The sequence below is a fragment of the Symphalangus syndactylus genome, chromosome 18, assembly GCF_028878055.3.
Source record: "Symphalangus syndactylus isolate Jambi chromosome 18, NHGRI_mSymSyn1-v2.1_pri, whole genome shotgun sequence".
NCBI lineage: Eukaryota > Metazoa > Chordata > Mammalia > Primates > Hylobatidae > Symphalangus > Symphalangus syndactylus.
Genome location: NC_072440.2, coordinates 39,833,261 through 39,851,110, shown reverse-complemented (window position 1 = coordinate 39,851,110; position 17,850 = coordinate 39,833,261). Strand labels below are relative to the sequence as shown.

The 17,850-nt window shown below is 39.1% G+C and overlaps 1 protein-coding gene across 5 annotated transcripts in view; it reads right to left on the bottom strand.

Moving 5' to 3' along the window:
• The window catches only part of PDE4D (phosphodiesterase 4D), a 1,541,788-nt gene that overhangs the window by 935,326 nt on the left and 588,612 nt on the right, over positions 1 to 17,850 (bottom strand). The window contains exon 1 of one of the 5 annotated variants that reach the window (XM_055252912.2): positions 3,121 to 3,691. The exons of the other annotated variants lie outside the window; for them this stretch is intronic. Within the exon in view, the coding sequence (XP_055108887.1) occupies positions 3,121 to 3,587 (467 nt within the window). The 5' untranslated portion in view covers positions 3,588 to 3,691. Of the gene's footprint in view, positions 1 to 3,120; positions 3,692 to 17,850 lie in introns of those variants that run through there. 5 annotated transcript variants of the gene reach the window in all.

Here is a 17,850-nt window from a genome sequence, read left to right as displayed (position 1 = left end):
TTACAAATTCTCGAAATTTCAGCCAAGATAATATCTGGAAATGCTACAGTACATGCTAGAAATAGCTTTATAAAAGACATATCTTTCTTGATAATCCATAAGGAATCATTCATCCATCCACCCATGAGGCATTTTCAGAGACATTAACTTGATAAGACTATTTAAATCCCCCGTTTGGATGATGGTAAGATGGTAGTGCGCACATACACACAAACACACACACACACACACACACACACACACCTTTTCTTGTTTGCTTTTAGAAAATTATTGAAAAAGATGTTAGATGTTCTCACTGCTTTAATTTGTCTGAACACTGTTTCATAAGTATTATTATATGCATTTTACAAAGTCAACAAACACACTGGCTTGCCTCTATTGTCATCCTTAACACCAGTTTATACTGCCCAGAGTTTCATTAAAATCTCTAATTACTTCTAGAAGCTTGTGATATATGTCATTTTGTTAAAAATGGATTTAAACCATATCTCATTTTTAGTTCATTCAGGCTTTATGTCCTGTGGTATCAGTCGATATAAACTTCATGTTGGTTTCATATATTTCTTGATGCTTTCAACAGGCCCAGGTTCTGCACACATTTATTTTAGGTGGGCTCACCACCTTTGATGAGGCAGGAGACTTGGGTTTCAGTCTTAGCTCTAGCACTCACAGTCTATGTGATACTGAACAAATTGCTCGCATCTTCTGGGGCTCAGCATTCTTGTCTATCAAATAGAGATAATACCATCTCATCTCAGTGTTGTTGTAGGATTCAAATAAGTTAATAAATGTAAAATTTCTTTGATAATTTAAAAGCATTGTTGCTGTTCTCTTTAAAATAAAAAAATATTGTTGCTGCTCTATTTAAAGAATGAAACTAATATCCACGTCTTCCTTAAAGATACATTTATTTGCAAAAGCAACTCTATTAAGGAAAAACATGACATGCAATGTGTGAGCATGTGGGGAATATGCAAGTGTTGTAAAGAATTTTAAGTCTAAGGATCCTTAAAGAGAATGACAATGATATATCAGGTGAGCCGCGGTGGCAGCTACATATAAATATTATACATCTTAGTTTGCCTGTGAACCGTTCAACTAAAAATTTCAAATAGAACAATTAATCAATGTAGAGAGCATAGCAAAAAATAAGTTCAAATCAATGATGCAATACCTCTATTCCAATTAGCTTATTTTTCTTTCTTCTACTCTCTCAGGCATATTCTATTTTATTAAAAAAATGAAGTCAATTAAGAAACTCTACAAAATCAATCAGCCCACAGATCAAGCTAGAACTCTTGTTCTTATTTAATGTTTATTAAGGGCTCATCATCACACAAATCAGTATTTTTCTATTAATAGGTCAAATATACAAAGTATCATGCTTGCCTTCATTCTATCATTGGGGTCCTACATAGTGTTGTGCTCAACCAAAGGGGAGAGAGGACATCCACCTCTTCAAACAAAGGGTCTTAGCAGTCTTGGCTGAAAAATGAAACTTTTATATTAATTTATGAAAGTCTGCAGTCTACACCAATTGTCAGAGTTTAAATTGATCTGAATGGAGGTTATTAACTACAATTCTTATTCTTCCCATCCAACAGGTACAAGAACATCTCCAACAAGGTACCTAAGGGTGTGAGGCAGGCAAAGGGCTAAGAGCATATATGCAAGCTGAAATGATGTGTATACATCAGGGTTATGATAGTTTGGCTGGATTCCCTTGTACATAGTGTATACAACAGAGAGACATGCTCACACACATACACACACACAAAAAAACCTCAAACACTCATTTGAACACCATTATGATTTTCTGATCAGTCCAACCTACTGTCAGCCAGAGTTGGACAAACAATCCCAGCCCTAGATTTTCCTGTTTCCACACCCAGACCTGATTTACAGTTTATAACTGCCCATTGTCCGGACTTGTGGCTTGGAGGTGCAGTACACCGATGCCTGTCCACATCTAAGGTTAGATGACGACCCCTCTATTTTACTGTTAGATGTGCCAAGGATCAGCAGCTCCTGAAATCTTTTTCCTGTGCCTGTGTTGGGGAGGGGATACACGGTGTGGAGGGCCTGGGACAGGGAAAAAAGGAGCTGTCCCTGAGTTATCAGGAAAGGGACCAAACGTGGGCCCCACATCCACCTCCATGCCTGAGTTAAGAATCTGGAGCTGACTCTTCAGAATGGCTGTAATTGGTCCTTTACTCATTTCCTTGAAGAAGCAGCGGTCAACTTCTATTAAAACTCCCGGTTGATAGGCGGCTTCCTTGCCCTGTCTTCCGGAGCACTTACGTTAAGGGGAAATCACTATAATCAAATCTCTACGTCTTGCCTGCTGCTAAAACAAGGCGCTTTCTTCCTGGGATTTTGCAGGGACGACTGATACACACACGGTCTCCCTACACACAAGCTCGCACACACCGATACAGTGTAACTCCCACAGCGTCCTCGCTCCTTCTCCCTCCCTTACCCCCTTCACTCTCTCAAGGATTGCTGAAGCATTTTGCTCCAAACTCTCCAAGTCACCCACGTGTGTGTTCTCCCCTTTTGCTGTTCAATTTACTTCTCCACCTGACGAAGAGAAATGTGAGTTGTTCTCAGGACCAGGCTTTCTCACTCCCGCCCCCTCCCCAGTCAGATCAGACCCACCGACCCTCCTCCCAGTGGAGTGAGTGGACAGATGCTGGGTGCTTTCGCTGGTCAAATCCTGCAAAACCTTCACCTTCTCTTCTTCTCCACCCAGAGCAAACTGATTTTGCCTGTTTAGTCTCACTAGCCAGGGTGGTATGGAAGTGGGTGGGGAGAGGGCTGGTGCGTGGCACAGATAACCGGGAAGCGAGTGCACCACACACACACACACACACAAACACACACACACACACACGGCCCCAGTTAACATTTATGCAGTACTTTTGGGGGGTCTCTTACACACACCTGAATAGCATACTCTCAATAAAGGACAGGCACACCCCTGTTTGTCCTCCCCCAATTTCCAGACTAGCATTTTACCCTGGTCTAGAATTGGTGGTGATAAGCCGACTTAGATGGAGTATTTGAGAAGAGGGGAGGTGACCCTTTGCCTGAATGGGGGAGGGGGCGCTCTCCACTCACCGCCTGAGTCCCTGGAAGGAGGAGGGCCAGGACATCCTGGATTTCTTCAGGCCGGGCCGGTGGCCGGTCTCCACCGCGTAGGAGGTGCGGTCCATGGCGCGACAGTACAGGTAGCGCTCGGTGTCCGAGTAGCCGCGATGCCGGACACGGCCGGTGGCCCCGCTCGAGGCGTAGCGGCCGCGGGCAGCCCCGGGCGGCGGCGGGGGCGGTGGCAGGGGGGGCGGCGGCGGCGGCTGTAGCGGACACTGGGGCTGGGGCTGGGGCTGGGGCTGGGGCGAGGGTGGCGGCGGCAGGGGCAGGTGGTGATGGGGATGCAGGAGGTGGAACTGGGGCTGCCGGAGCGGGTACTGGTGGTGCTGCTCGTGCCTCCAGAGATGCTTGGGGGCTTTGAGCGTGGCCCCGCCGGCGCTGTCGCTGCCCTCTCCGCTGCCCGCCCTGGCCGGTGCGCTGCTGCCCTCTGCCTCCATCCTGGCTCGCGGCTCCGCGCCCTGCTGCTCAGCCCGGGTTCACGCCGCTGGCCGGAGCGCCTTCCTGATGCTGCTGCTGCTGCTGCCGCCGCCGCCGCTTCTGCAGCCCAGCAGAGGCTGGTGCTTAGCTTCTCACTTGAAGGCGCCAGAGCCTCAGGGCTACCGAGAGGGGGCCCTGCCAGCGGGAGGGGTCACAGAACGCGGCAGGGCTCCTTCCACCGAGGCTATGGCAGAGACACGCTCCTGGGCTCCCCAAGTCACCAAGACTAGGGTGCGCGGTGCCCGGTTTCGCCAGAGGTTGGTCCTTCTTCCTCCCTTTCTTCTTCCCTTCCTTCCTTTGGGCGCCGGCGGCGAGAGCAGGGATTGTCGGCAACACGAGCTGCAGAAGCAGCAGCAGCAGCGGCGGCGGCGGCAGTGGTAGCCGCCTCCCCGGTCCAGGGCACCAGAACCCTGATCCCGGAGCTGCTGAAAAGTTGGACAGCTCCAGGCTGGCACGCCCGAGCTGTCTTTCTCCAAAACCACTCCAGCCAGTCAGGAGTCAGACCTGTCCTCCTGACCCTTCCCCTCGCCGTGCCCGCGCCTCCCTCCCCTACACTGCTCCCCACTGCCCCGGAGTCTTCCTCTTCACCTCCGCTTGCCTCAGTGCTCTTCGAGAAATGGAGTTTGGCGATTCCTGGTTGGTTCTCAGAGCTTGTTGACGATGAGCCCCATGCTGGTGCTTCCAAAGATAAGGAATGTGACCTGGCAAAGTTGCCTGGAATATTGTCTATGCGCGTCACTGAAAAATTGGATCTAGGTGAAGATCCAATAGTAAGATTAATTCAGTCTCTTTCCCTGACATAGGATAAAACATTGTGTGGCTTTTTCCCACAGCAGGGAGAATGCCCAATGTTTCCTCTTGAAGATCTTCCTCCAACTTGGCCCCGGGAGTGGTCCTCGCTGGAAATCAAGGCGAGTCGTCCTTAGTTGCAGAGCCATGGCTGAGCCCGCTGGCCAGAGTTAAGCTTAAGGCACCTTTTCAATCACAGACCTCTGATAATCTTCAGAACTCTATACCTTCAGTGCCTGCCTGCAATTTGCCTTTCTGCCACTTCCAGCAGAACACAGCTCTATTACCAAAGTGTTTTAAAAACATGTTGTATCAATATTCACAGAAATTAGAGTCCTATGAGGCACTAGAATCCAAATTCAAGTTTTGTTTTCCTTTAATTAGCATTTTCCTGCAGTGTCAAATGTTTTCTTTAGAAGCCAAGAGGATTTCAGAGCAATATACAGACACTTTTTTCCCTGTACCTTTTTTATTTGACCATATTACTTAAAGATGAAATGCCATTTGCTTACTGTTAAAATAATTCTAGAATTTTTCTTTGTGGAAGTTACCACAGTACCATCCATTATTTGAACGACAATATATTTAGGACTCACAACAACTTGTTGGCTGTGTAATTATTCTATTCTTCCCACACATTCAGTCTTAACATAATTTCATATGTACATTTCATGCATATCATGTAATGGATGCTAGAGTACCAGAATCAGGAACCATGTCTCAAACTCTCTAGACTGCTGAAAATTCAACAGTCTCCACACAGTCTATATGCCACTGGGAAAATAATGCCAATGAAAATAAGTGCTCACTTTGCTTATCAGCAAGAACAGTCCATGAAATGTGCAAGTGGCAGGAGAAGGCCCTCATCATCTCTTCATTCTATTTATTTATTTATGGTTGGAAATATACCTTTCCTCCATCAGTTTAATATGAGCCCTCTGCTCATATGTGGACTATACACAAAATCTGAGAAAGGTTGTGTCTTAAGAGAAACAAGGCAATCTCCTAAGCACCACTCTCCACTGTGTAGGACTAAACTATACTTTACAAAGGCACTCTTTTTGCCCCTTTGCAGTCACAAGTGTGACTGGTGGCAGTGGTCAAAGTATTTATCATGCCTAGGAGGGCACTAAGCCAGTATTTTCCCAAACACAAAAGGAGAGAAATGAAAGTGTTCTGCAGTATAGACTGCCTTTTTCTTTTTATTCATTGCATTATTAGCATCCAAAACCATTTTAAAGAAGTATACAAATTTCTTCTTTCCCCTGAAATGCTTGCCACCTTTCCCCTCAATATAACTGTGGCAAAATACCTCTGTCTGAAACTCTTATTCTAATTTCTCATATACTAACATTACAAGTAACTTATAATTTTTTCCAGATTAAATTGGAATAATTCAAATCTAACCTGATTTTCACCAATTTGCTCCTTCCTTTTTACTCATGAATACTTTATCTTTTATATATTACCCATTGATTTTTAAAAATTGTTTGTTTTGTTTTTACTATGTAATTGCAAGTCAGGAACATTTTAAATTGTAAGAAAATCATTTAATATGTTTCCAACTTGTAGAATTTTTAATTTAACTTATAATTCCAAAATATTATTGATAGTAATAGTTTCTTGTGTGATCTTTGAGGTTATAGCTTGAGTTCCAATCTACCACTTCCTACCCATGTTACTTTAGCTAAATTATTTACCCTCCCTGTCTCCCATATGCAAAGTAGTACTAATATTACCTACTTTACAGAATTTTGCAATTATTTAATGAAATAATACTTAGCACAATGCCTTATATGCAATGAATGTTTAATATAGGTAGCAATTTTTATTATTCTTGCCAGGCTGGGAAGAATCCTAAATATCACTTTAATCAGCAGTTCCCAGTCTTGGCTGCACGTAGGGAATATCACCTGGGGGAGCTTGAAAAAAAAATGTCTGATGTTGAACCTAGAGCAGTGATTCCAAACTTTGATGTTATCAGAATCACCAGGAGAGCTAATCTAGCACACAAAGACCCAGGCTCCTTGAAGCAGGATAGGGCTTGAGGCTTTATACTTTTACCAAGTTTGTGAGAAGATGCTGCTTCAGAGTAAAGTTTGATCATCATTACCCTGCCTAGACAAATAAAATCAGTATTTCTAGGGGAGGATCAAGGCATCGGCATTTTAAAAAACTCTTCATGTGATTTCATACATCAGTAACTACTGATCCAGACTTAATCTCTCATTAAATGGTTGCAAAAACACTGTAGATACTATTAGTTGACTCACCCTTGTGTCTCAAATACTTCTAGGGAAATCCAGCTTATAAGCAAAGTTCTCATGAAAATATGCACTTTATCTATTACTCTAGTTGCCTCTATGCTAAAAGAAAATCTTATACTGTTGAATATTGAGCATTCCCAGCCTTCCATTTAAAAACTCTTCTCATTAATCTAGGTATTTCCTACTTTTAGTTAAAACAACAAAAATATAAAATATTCCATCTATCCATTGGTTTTCCCTGCTTATATGTTAAATAAATTATCCATCTTTTTCCCACTAGTTGACCATAGATTTTGGAGTTTTATGGGCACAGTCTGAGAGAGATTTTGTGAAGCATTGGGTTAATATGGGACATCCTTGAAAGCTATCACTACTTACCATTAGCACACCTATATAAAAAGTAAAAATCAGATAAATGATCAGTATCTTTTTCCTGAACAAACTTAAATAAGCAGTTAGTTGGTGTCATTACCGTGCATTATGTCATTATCACCCCCACCCTTTTCTGCAAATGCATTTCAAATCTGTCCAAAAGATACAATCAATTACTCAATGTGCTGCTGGGCAATTAACAAGGGAGAACATTCTTGTCAATAATGATGGAGAGTTCTGGCAGAAGTGATGTCAGTTAACAGCTAGCAGAGAGCAAGCACCATTTCTATCCAGAACACAGAGTGAGATGGCAAGTGGCAGTAACGAAGGGTCCATTTCTATCTTGGCAATGGGAGGAAGATTTTTTTTTTTTTTTTACTTTTTTTATTATACTTCGAGTTCTGGTGTCCATGTGCTCAATGTGCAGGTTTGTTACATAGGTGTACATGTGCCATGTTGGTTTGCTGCACCCATCAACTAGTCATTTACATTAGGTATTTCTCCTAATGCTATCCCTCCTCCAGCCTCCCACCCCCTGACAGGCCCCAGTGTGTAATATTCCCCTCCCTGTGTCCATGTGTTCTCATTGCTCAAGTCAATGGGAGGAAGATTTAAAGGAGACTTTCATTTTGCATACATTCTATGTATACTTGAGCACATGAGTGCTATTTCATTTGTAAAGATGGTCATCTTGATGCCCAACAGTCAGCTTAAAATTGGAAATTTTCATCATCAGATGTGTTACAAAAGGCTAAAGTCCTGTCTAATTACATATCCAAAAGGCATTGAAAGTCTCAGATTTCACTTAGGTCTTTAATGTTGAGTAGAAACAGGCTCTTAGGATATTTCCTTGAGATATATGAAAGGCTCTTAAATTTGTAAAAACCTATACATATACAAGATAATATTGTCAGAATTGCCACTACAAGTACTAGTATTAAAGTCTCTAGCATATTGTTTCCAATGCAGTATATTAGGTTGCTTTTCAGTAATTTTTGTCTAATATGAAATAAACAGAAATATGCAATTAATATGAAACTAAGAAATGCTGTACTTGAATATCCTTGTCTTTGACTGGCACACTAACGCAAATTTAGCAGCACACTAATCTCCAACTAGTTGGAGGCTCAGTATCACAAAATCAGTTTTGTAACTTTCTAGTGATACCATTCTACTTGTCAGCTAAAGGTAAACATATTGCTTATCTACTGTGTGCTAATTCTCAGGACGACTTTGATATTGCATTCACAAACATGCACAAAAAATTATTATCCTCAAGGAGTTTTGTGTCTTGCAGAGGAAATAAATAAATAAGCAACTATAATTTGGGAAGATGGGGGAAAGAGATATACTGATGCGGATATGTAGTGTCTGCTGTGGAAACACAGGAAGAACATTCAACTCTTACGGCTCAGCAAGTCCTCACCAAAGAGAGAGTGGCATCTAATCTGAGGCCAAGACCTCAAGTACACGTTGAAATTAGCTATTTTCAGTATGTGTGAATACGTATGTGTGAATACGTATGTGTGACCATGAACGAGTGTACGTCTTGGGGAGATGAAAGAGTAAAGGCATTTTGGGCAGAGACTGGCGCAGACAATAACTTAGAGATGAGAGATATTGTGGGGCATTGGACATTCAGAAAATAGCAAATAATTCTATAAACCTGCAAGGACAGCTGAGCAATAAGCAGAAGCCTGATAAAGAATTATTTCTTATTCAGTGTCCCCTAAAAGCAATGTAGTGACTTTGTATACATTATCAGAAGGACTCCATTCTGGGTGGAGCAGGTTTTAAAGTCGATGAGTAGGATGCAAAGAGAGGGAGAAATAACAGATATGACAGAAGTAAGGAAAATAACAATATGTTGTCCCTGAGAAGATGGGGTTGAGGGGCGTTGAACTGCAGGGCACAGATGGAAGCATTTGCCCAAACTAGAAAAAGGCCAACATTTCCACTGTTACAGGAAAGGAAGGGGTAAGGATTGATTCAGATGGAATTAATTTTATTGCATTTATTGAACAATTAACATTTGATATTCTGATTCTGGCAAACATTTTCCATATAATATTTTATTTAATTCTTGCAAAAATATGCTTTTTTCTTCACATTTTAACATTATAATGATCAGGATGAGTCTTTCAGTGGAGACTAAACAACTGTGCTAGTCCTCTGCCAATGTTGAGAATAGCCTGTGGGACTCTAACTCTACATAGAAAATACCTGTTCACATGATTGTCTCAACATTAATTCAGCCATTTAACCAATATTTATTGAGCACTTAATATGTGCCAACCCTAAGTTCTGGAGATAAAAAAGTCAATAAAGAAAAGTTCTGGCCCTCCTGTTCTAATTAAAAGAGACAGAATAAACACCTAAGCATATATATATATATATATATATATATATATATATATGCTTAGGTGGTAAGTATATATATATATATATATATATATATATATATATGCTTAGGTGGTAAATATATATATATATATATATATGCTTAAGTGTTTAAAAAACAGACATAATAAACACCCAAACATATATATATATATATATATATATATATATATATGCTTAAGTGGTAAATATATATATATATGCTTAAGTGTTTATTCTGTCTCTTTTAATTAGAGACATATAAATAATAATATCAGATAGAGGAGCTCAGTGCTATGAAGCAAACTGAAGCAAATTAAGAAGTTGGAGTGTAATGTTTGGGAGTGCTATTTTGAATTGGCTGGCAAGTTAGGCTTATCCAAAAGAGTAACGGTAGAGTGGCCTGAAGGAAGCAAGGGAGTAAGCCAGCACTCCAGGCTGTGGGAAAATCAAGTGCAAAGACATGGCAGCCAGCTTGTTATGGCTGAGGAATAGTAAATCAACCAGTGGCCTGGGATGAAGTCAGTTGAAAGCTGTTTGGAAATGAGGACAGATCAAGGAAGTCCATGCTGGTCATGGTAAGGACTTTGGATTTCTGACTTGTATTCATATAGCTACAGATTGATGAACTTTGCACTTAACTAAATTAAGACTGTTTGGCTGGGTGCAGTGGCTCATGCCTGTAATCCCAGCACTTTGGGAGGCCAAGGTGGGTGGATCACTTGATGTCAGGAGTTCAAGACCAGCCTGGCCAACATGGTGAAACCCTGTCTCTACCAAAAATACAAAAACTAGCCAGGTGAGGTAATGCACAACTGTAACCCCAGCCTCTCTGGAGTCTGAGGCAGGAAAATTGCTTGAATCCAGGAGGTGGATGTTGCAGTGAGCCATGAGCACACCACTGCACTCCAGTCCAGGCAGTGGAGCAAGACTCCATCTCAAATATATATATACACATATATACACACACACACACACACACACATATATATACATACATATATATATATATATATATATACTATTTACTTAAAATGTCTTTGAAAGTTTATACTATAATTATTAATACCTCATTGAAGAGCTAAGTTATTTTGTATGTAGGAAGAAAATTAAAACATGGGTGGGAGACAAAGATTTACTGTAAGTGAAAAAATATTTCTTTCTGGGAGAAAAACTGCACTTCCTATCTTATTGAAAAGCACCAAGACATTCGTAAGAATGATAATGGAAGCTGCATATTGTTTTAGCATTGAAATGACTATAAAATCATGGCCAGTCACACAGCAGCAATACAGTTAAAATGAGTAGATATTACCAAATCCCTCAGAAGATGTCATAGAACTTTTAAAGTGACTGATTTGTGACACCTGAAGAATGATTACTCAGTTGCTAAATGTCCATCTGTCACAAGCTCTTAGCTGACTTTTAAGAGAAGATGTTAACTTTTTGTGGTTGATAATTACATTTTTTATAAAAATGAATCAATATGACTTGAAATGTCACTCTTGATCTCAAAAATGTAAAAGAGATCACGAAAGAGCTTGTCACTTTGCAATTAGGCCCAACTACCAAAGGCTAAAACTGTATAAGGATCTTTAGATTCTTAATGTAGAAAAGATTTAATCTTATAGTTTGAGATGATGAAAAGTAATGTGGTAGGTAGGCATTGGTAAGGCAAAATGTATGCATTTTTAAATCACTTAAGAAAATGTAAATTTAAACTGATAGTTCTCATTTTAAAAAGCTCCTATTAAATTGACTCAACTATTGTAATTAATGGATTTCTTAAAATAGAGGAATTGTAGCAGCAACTACTTTACATATGAGGAAACTGAAGCTTATGGGGACAATTACTTAACTAAGGTCAGATACTTGCTGCTTCAAAGCCTGGATTTGAGCCTCGTCAAGCTAAGTCCAAAACTTGTGATCTTGTCTGGATGACAAACGGGAGAAATTAAACATAGGCCTTTGGAAAGTAAAATGCCAATCGATGAGTTATTTAAGAATACCAGTTGAAGACTGGTTTAATATTTCAGTTAATATCATCCTAGATCTCTAATTATGTATTAAACCACCCATCCACTGATATTATTAGAATAGTATTATAGTATTCATGCAAGGAAGGATTTTTTTTTAAGATACAAAAGCAGTTACAGCGAAAGACTGATAAACTATATTAACATTTGGAACTTCTATTCAAGAGTGATCAATAAAGTGAGAGAATAAGTCATAAATTGGAAGAAAACATAGCAACCCATGTAACTCTCAAAGGACTACTTCAAAATAAGTATTCCTATAAATCAATGACAGAAAAATGGAAAAAAATAGTCAAAATACATGAAAAGGCATTTCACAGAAAAGGAAAGCAGAATGGTAATTAAATAGATGAAAAAATTGACCAATCTCATTAGTAATCAGGGAGATGCAAATAAAGACCACAGTGAGAGGGCATTTTATGTCCACTAGGTCAGCAAAAATTAAAAAGCCTGATGACACCATGTATTTGAAAAGATGTAGATCAATGAAAACTCATATACTGCTGGTGGTAAAACAATTTACCATTATCTGGTAAAGGTAAACCTTCACATACACTGCAATTCATAATTCTACTCCTGGGTACACAGCACAGAAAATGTCTTACATGCAAACACACACACACACACACACACACACACACACACACAGAGAGAGAGAGAGAGAGAGAGAGAGAGAGATGTACCGACTGTTCATAGCAGGATTATACACTATAACACAAGCTAGAAACAAACTAAATGTTTAGCAGGAAGGACTATTAGCACAAATGTTACATCAGGAAGCCATGAACAACTACAGAAAGCAACCTGAATGCATCTTAAAATGCCCTGTTGAGCAAACAAAGCAAGTGGCAGAAGACAACAAACAGAATGTCATCCTTATAACACTCAAAAACAAGAAACAAATAAGAAAACAAGGAAACAAAACAACCCCTAGGAAGACAAAATAACAGATTTTGGTGTAGTGCTTCTTAAACTAATGTGCCTGTAAATCAACAGCAATTCTTGTTAAAATACATATTTTGATTCAGTAGGTCTGGGGCAGGGCTGAAATTCAGTATTTCTAATAAGCTCCCAGGCAATGTTCATGCATAGATCTATGGACCATACTTACATAGCAAGATTTTAGAGGATAAATACATACATGATTTTTTTAAAGTATTAAAAATGGAAAGGTTATGCAATTCATGAAATTTCAGATGGTTGTTACCCGGTGAGTGGTGAAGGAAAAGATGGTAACTGAGAGAAGGAAGGAGCTCACAGGTAGATACAACATATTGATAATATTGCAGTTCATAAATTATATGCTCTATAACCTACATATGTTATAATGCTGAATATTGTATAAGAAAAACCATAAGGGCAATTGTAACCCCACAGGGCAGGGAACTCACATCATCACCAGCAGAAGAGATGAAACTAAGTGGGATAGGAAGAAGCAGTAAGCCATGTGGAGTTGAATATGCCATTTCAGAAGAGAGAGCTGCAGGCCAGTCATCAACACTGTATTTGTAATCTCCCCAGATCAAATAACTGGGCAGACTTTTAAAACTGTTGTAGCACAAAATTTGGGGAACCTAAATAGAACTCTGAGCTAAAAATAACTACAAACATCTTTTTTTTTTTTTTTTTTTTTTTTTGAGACAGAGTCTTGCTCTTTTGCCCAGGCTGGAGTGCAGTGGTGCGATCTCGGCTCACTGCAAGCTCTGCCTCCTGGGTTCACGCCAGCCATTCTCCTGCCTCAGCCTCCCCAGTAGCTGGGACTACAGGCGCCCGCCACCACACCTGGCTAATTTTTTGTATTTTTAGTAGAGACGGGGTTTCACCGTGTTAGCCAGGATAGTCTCGATCTCCTGACCTCGTGATCCGCTGGCCTCAGCCTCCCAAAGTGCAGGGATTACAGGCGTGAGCCACCGCGCCCGGCCCTGCAAACATCTTTAAAATAAAATTCATCCTCCTCTCAAAGTTTAAAGTTTTATAGTTAAATAAAGTTAATACCAAATTAAGACAAAAATTTTTGTGAAGTGGTGTGTGTAGCTCTCAAATCCAAGGTAAACCTGTTCCGTTCTTTGGCTGCGAGTTGCCCAACATATATATTCCTAAATATCTATCCCCCACATCCTTTGGATGTGCAGAAACTTTTCTTGGAGTGAGAATGCAATTTTACTTCTCAAATAGCTGCCTTTAAAATATAATATTCCTTATCATCTAACATTGTAGCTATCAACGAACATCACAGCAGGAATTAGTAATAACTAACAAGAACTCAGGATAGTTGCCTAAGGATTAGGAAGTGGGGTTTGCAGGCAAGAGAGGAGAATTACTAGTTTAAAACAGAAGATGGGGAGTGACAGAGAAAAATTTTCTATCTTCTCAATATTATCTCAGGTTCTTCAAACTGTTCTGATGTATAAAATGTTGCAGTAAATCTCTGGATGAGGCACCCGTCTAATGTTTAGCTGCTCTAAAGGGTAAAAGGGATAAGACAGAGAGGGCAGGATACCTATTAGCTTGGTGTAAAGGTAATTGCGATTTTTGTGATTGAAAGTAATAGCAAAAACTGCAGTTACTTTTGCACCAACCTAATAAATTGACAACTACTACTTATTGGGTTTACTATGAACTAGGCATTATTTTAGCTGGTTTTCAAAAATTAGTTTATTACTATCCCCATTGTACAGATAAAGAAACTGAAGCGCACAGAAGATGGTAACTCATCCAAGGACACACAGACAGCAAGGGCAAAGCCAGGATTACAATGAAGACTGCCAGTTTCAAAGCTCATACTTCAGGCCAGTGTTCCCTGCCTGCCTCTCTGCAGTGTCCCAGTACCTAGTTCTCTGTAAGCGTGTCTTATATCTGTGGACATTGTCAATTTCCTCATGATTGAAATGAAATGTTCTATTTAAGAAGATGAGTATAAGCACCGGACAGAACAAATCTGAATCCTCAAAAATTGCATGATTTTTTTGCCAAGTTTTACAGCTTTGCTGAGCCTTAGTTTCCTCGTCTGTAAAATAAACTAGTGACAAAATATACATGATAGGACTTTGTAGGAATTACATAAAGTAATCCATTCCATGCACTCAAGAATTTGCTGCTGCTGTTATTGGTATTAGTATTACTAAATCCTATTATAAATCTAAACCCAAGTCTCTCTTTACTTAAGATTTTGTGCAAAATACTATGCTTTACCATGTGCAGTTTACATATGTATAGATATGTATGTATATATGTAAATAAAATAAACAAAGCATTTTCTTTTTGTTTCTTTCTTTCTCCCCAACTCCTCTGAATCAGGCTATTATGGAAACACATTGAAAGGAACTCCAGGACCCCAAACTAGAACCAGGACCCCAAACTAGAAACCTTAAATAAACAGAAGAAGAGGAGTTCCTCTCCCACTTTGCTAGAATAAAGCCATTCTAGGATTAGCCATCCAAATTTAAATTCATTAGCCTCCAAGGGGTCTGTGAATATTTTCAGATAATTATCCAAGACCTCCAAAATGCAATTTCTAATGTAGCTATAGCTGTCATGAATTGAAAGATGAAAAAGTCTAGCTCATTAGATCAAATGGGGTTTACTCAAGTGATAATAAATGTGATACTTTTCAGCATACCACAATTCTCCCTTAAGATCTGAAGTAAACAAGACTTCAAAGAGGCTCCCAGCATCGAGGGAAAACTCGTTTCTTAATCTGTCCTCAAGGAATACATGTTCTCTCCAAAAGAGAGAGGATAGGTACCTGGGGAACACTCATAAACTAACTCAAATTGGAGCCCAATTATTCACTTTTTTGTGAATGCAAAATTTTTTATGAATAATACATTTTTTTAAATATTGGGAAAAGATGCTGTTTATTTTTATTAAATTGTTAAATTTCCAAGTAACTTGGTAAGTAAAAGAAAAGAAAATGAGAACTTCAGGGAAGGAAAAAATATTCAGAATTCACAAGTCATGGCAGACTCTCCAACACCTTAGTTTTTAATGTTTTTGCTTGCTTGCTCTGTCTTCTTACAGACTTGACACAGTGATACAAGATTTTATTTATTTTAATCAAAGTAGTTTTGACATAGTATTTGGAGGAAGGAGAAGAAGGATATGAAACATTATTTTCCTCAGCATGACACTACCATTTAAAACAAATGGAAGATCCATGGTCTAATATTACCAAGGCTGAGTGGTTTTCCCCCTGGCTCAGTGCATGGAAAACAGCATATTTTCTTCATGCATAAATAATAGAAATCTCATTTTTGAACACAGTGAATTGTTCAGAATGCTTTGTGGAGCGTGGCAAATGTAGATCTAGATTTATGTGCAAGGGGTCCCTGTGCAGATTCAAAGATGTGGACTAATTGGCCAATTAGAAACCACAGATTGGGCTAATTGACCCAGTTCTTCTTTGATGTTGGTCAAGTAACTTAGAAATGGTGAATCTATTCAGACAATGAGCCAAATCAGTAGTCTCATCACAGTTAAATATTATTCATTCTTAAAAGTATGTCATTTATCATGGTTATTAAGAGAATGGGCATTACAGCCAGAATGCCCTGAGCTTCCATTTCAGCTCCAAGACTTTCTAGATGTGTAACCACAGATGGGTTACATTAACCTCTCTGTCAGTTTTTTCATCGATGAAAATCAAAGAATCAACTTTGCAATGTTACTGTAAAGATTATATGAGATAATAGATGTAAAATGCTCAGCACAGTATCTGTTACATAAATAATGCATATATACCTAAGTATACACACATATATACATTATTATATTCCATATATGATGTTATACATATAATTTAGTAGAAAACCAGGAACTCCCACAATACCATGCTAGATGTAGTGCTTTTGAAAATTATGAACTGTGTTGAACTAGTAATAGGGCTTTGCCTTTAAGCCGGCAATGAATATTTTAGTGAGATAAAGAGCTTCTATATTTTAAAACTGAAACAGTTCTGCCTTCTTCTCTCGTTTGTTTCTACTCTTATTTCTATTCCATATGTGTTTCCTGGCAATGGAGAAAGGAGAAAACAGATGTTTACTGGAAGGCCTACTATGTCAGATGCTGCTGCAGTGGCCACTTCACTTATGCTGGCATTTGATAGCCATGGCCTTTTTATGAAGAAGGTATTGTTACTCCTAATTTACAGATGAGGAAAATGTGTCCTCATCTCATAATTAGAAAATACTGGAACTCAATTTTTAGCCACTATTTAGGTACCTCCAAAGCATCTTACATTTCTTTAGTTAAAGAATTTGCCAGATACAGTGTGGGTCAGGTTCCTATCTATTTTTAATCTGGAACCTATTTCTCTAGGAAACTATGCTAGAGAAAGTAGTTAGCTTCCTAAGCCAGAAAAAGTAGTTAGCCTTCTAAGCTAGGCTTTTCATTCACAATAGAAATAGCATACACTGCAATGAAACAGGGTCAGGCAAACTGTGGCTATTAGACAAATTCAGCTCACTATCTGTTTTTGTAAATAAAGTTTTATTGGAACATAGCCAAACCCATGTAATTACATGAGTAAATGTCAATGATTGCTCTCATACTTCAGTGGCAGAGTTGAGTGTGACAGAGACTGTATATCTCACAAAGTCTAAAATATTTACTAAACAGATCTTTATAAAAACAGTTTGCTGACCACTAATGAATAAGAAAATATTAGAATAAAAAAGCTCAATGTCACTGATCATTAGAGAAATGCAAATCAAAACCACAATGAGATACCATCTTATTCCAGTCAGAATGGAGGAGAAAAGGGACCATTTATACACTGTTGATGGGAGTGCAAATTATTTCAACCATTGTGGAAAGCAGTATGATGGTTTCTCAAAGAGCTAAAAACAGAACTACCATTCAACCTAGCAATCCTACAACTGGGTATATACCCAAAGGAATATAAATTGTTCTACCATAAAAACACATGCATGTGAATGTTCCTTGCAGCACTGTTCACAATAGCAAAGAGATGGAATTAACCTAAATGCCTGTAATGACAGATTTGGTAAAGAAAATGTGGTACATATACTCCACAGAATACTATACAGCCATAAAAAGAATGAGATAATGTCACTGGCGGGAACACCGATGGAGTTGGAGGACATTATCCTTAGCAAACTAACGCAGGAACAGAAACCCGAATATTGGTCCCTTTTCTCCTAAATCTTGCCAGCAGCTGTTATTTTTTGACGTTTTAATCACAGCCATTCTGACTGAAGTAAGATGGTATCTCATTGTGGTTTTGATTTGCATTTCTCTAATGATCAGTGACATTGAGCTTTTTTATTCTAATATTTTCTTATTCATTAGTGGTCAGCTAACTGTTTTTATAAAGATCCATTTAGTAAATGTTCTCATTTATAAGTGGGAGCTAAATTAAG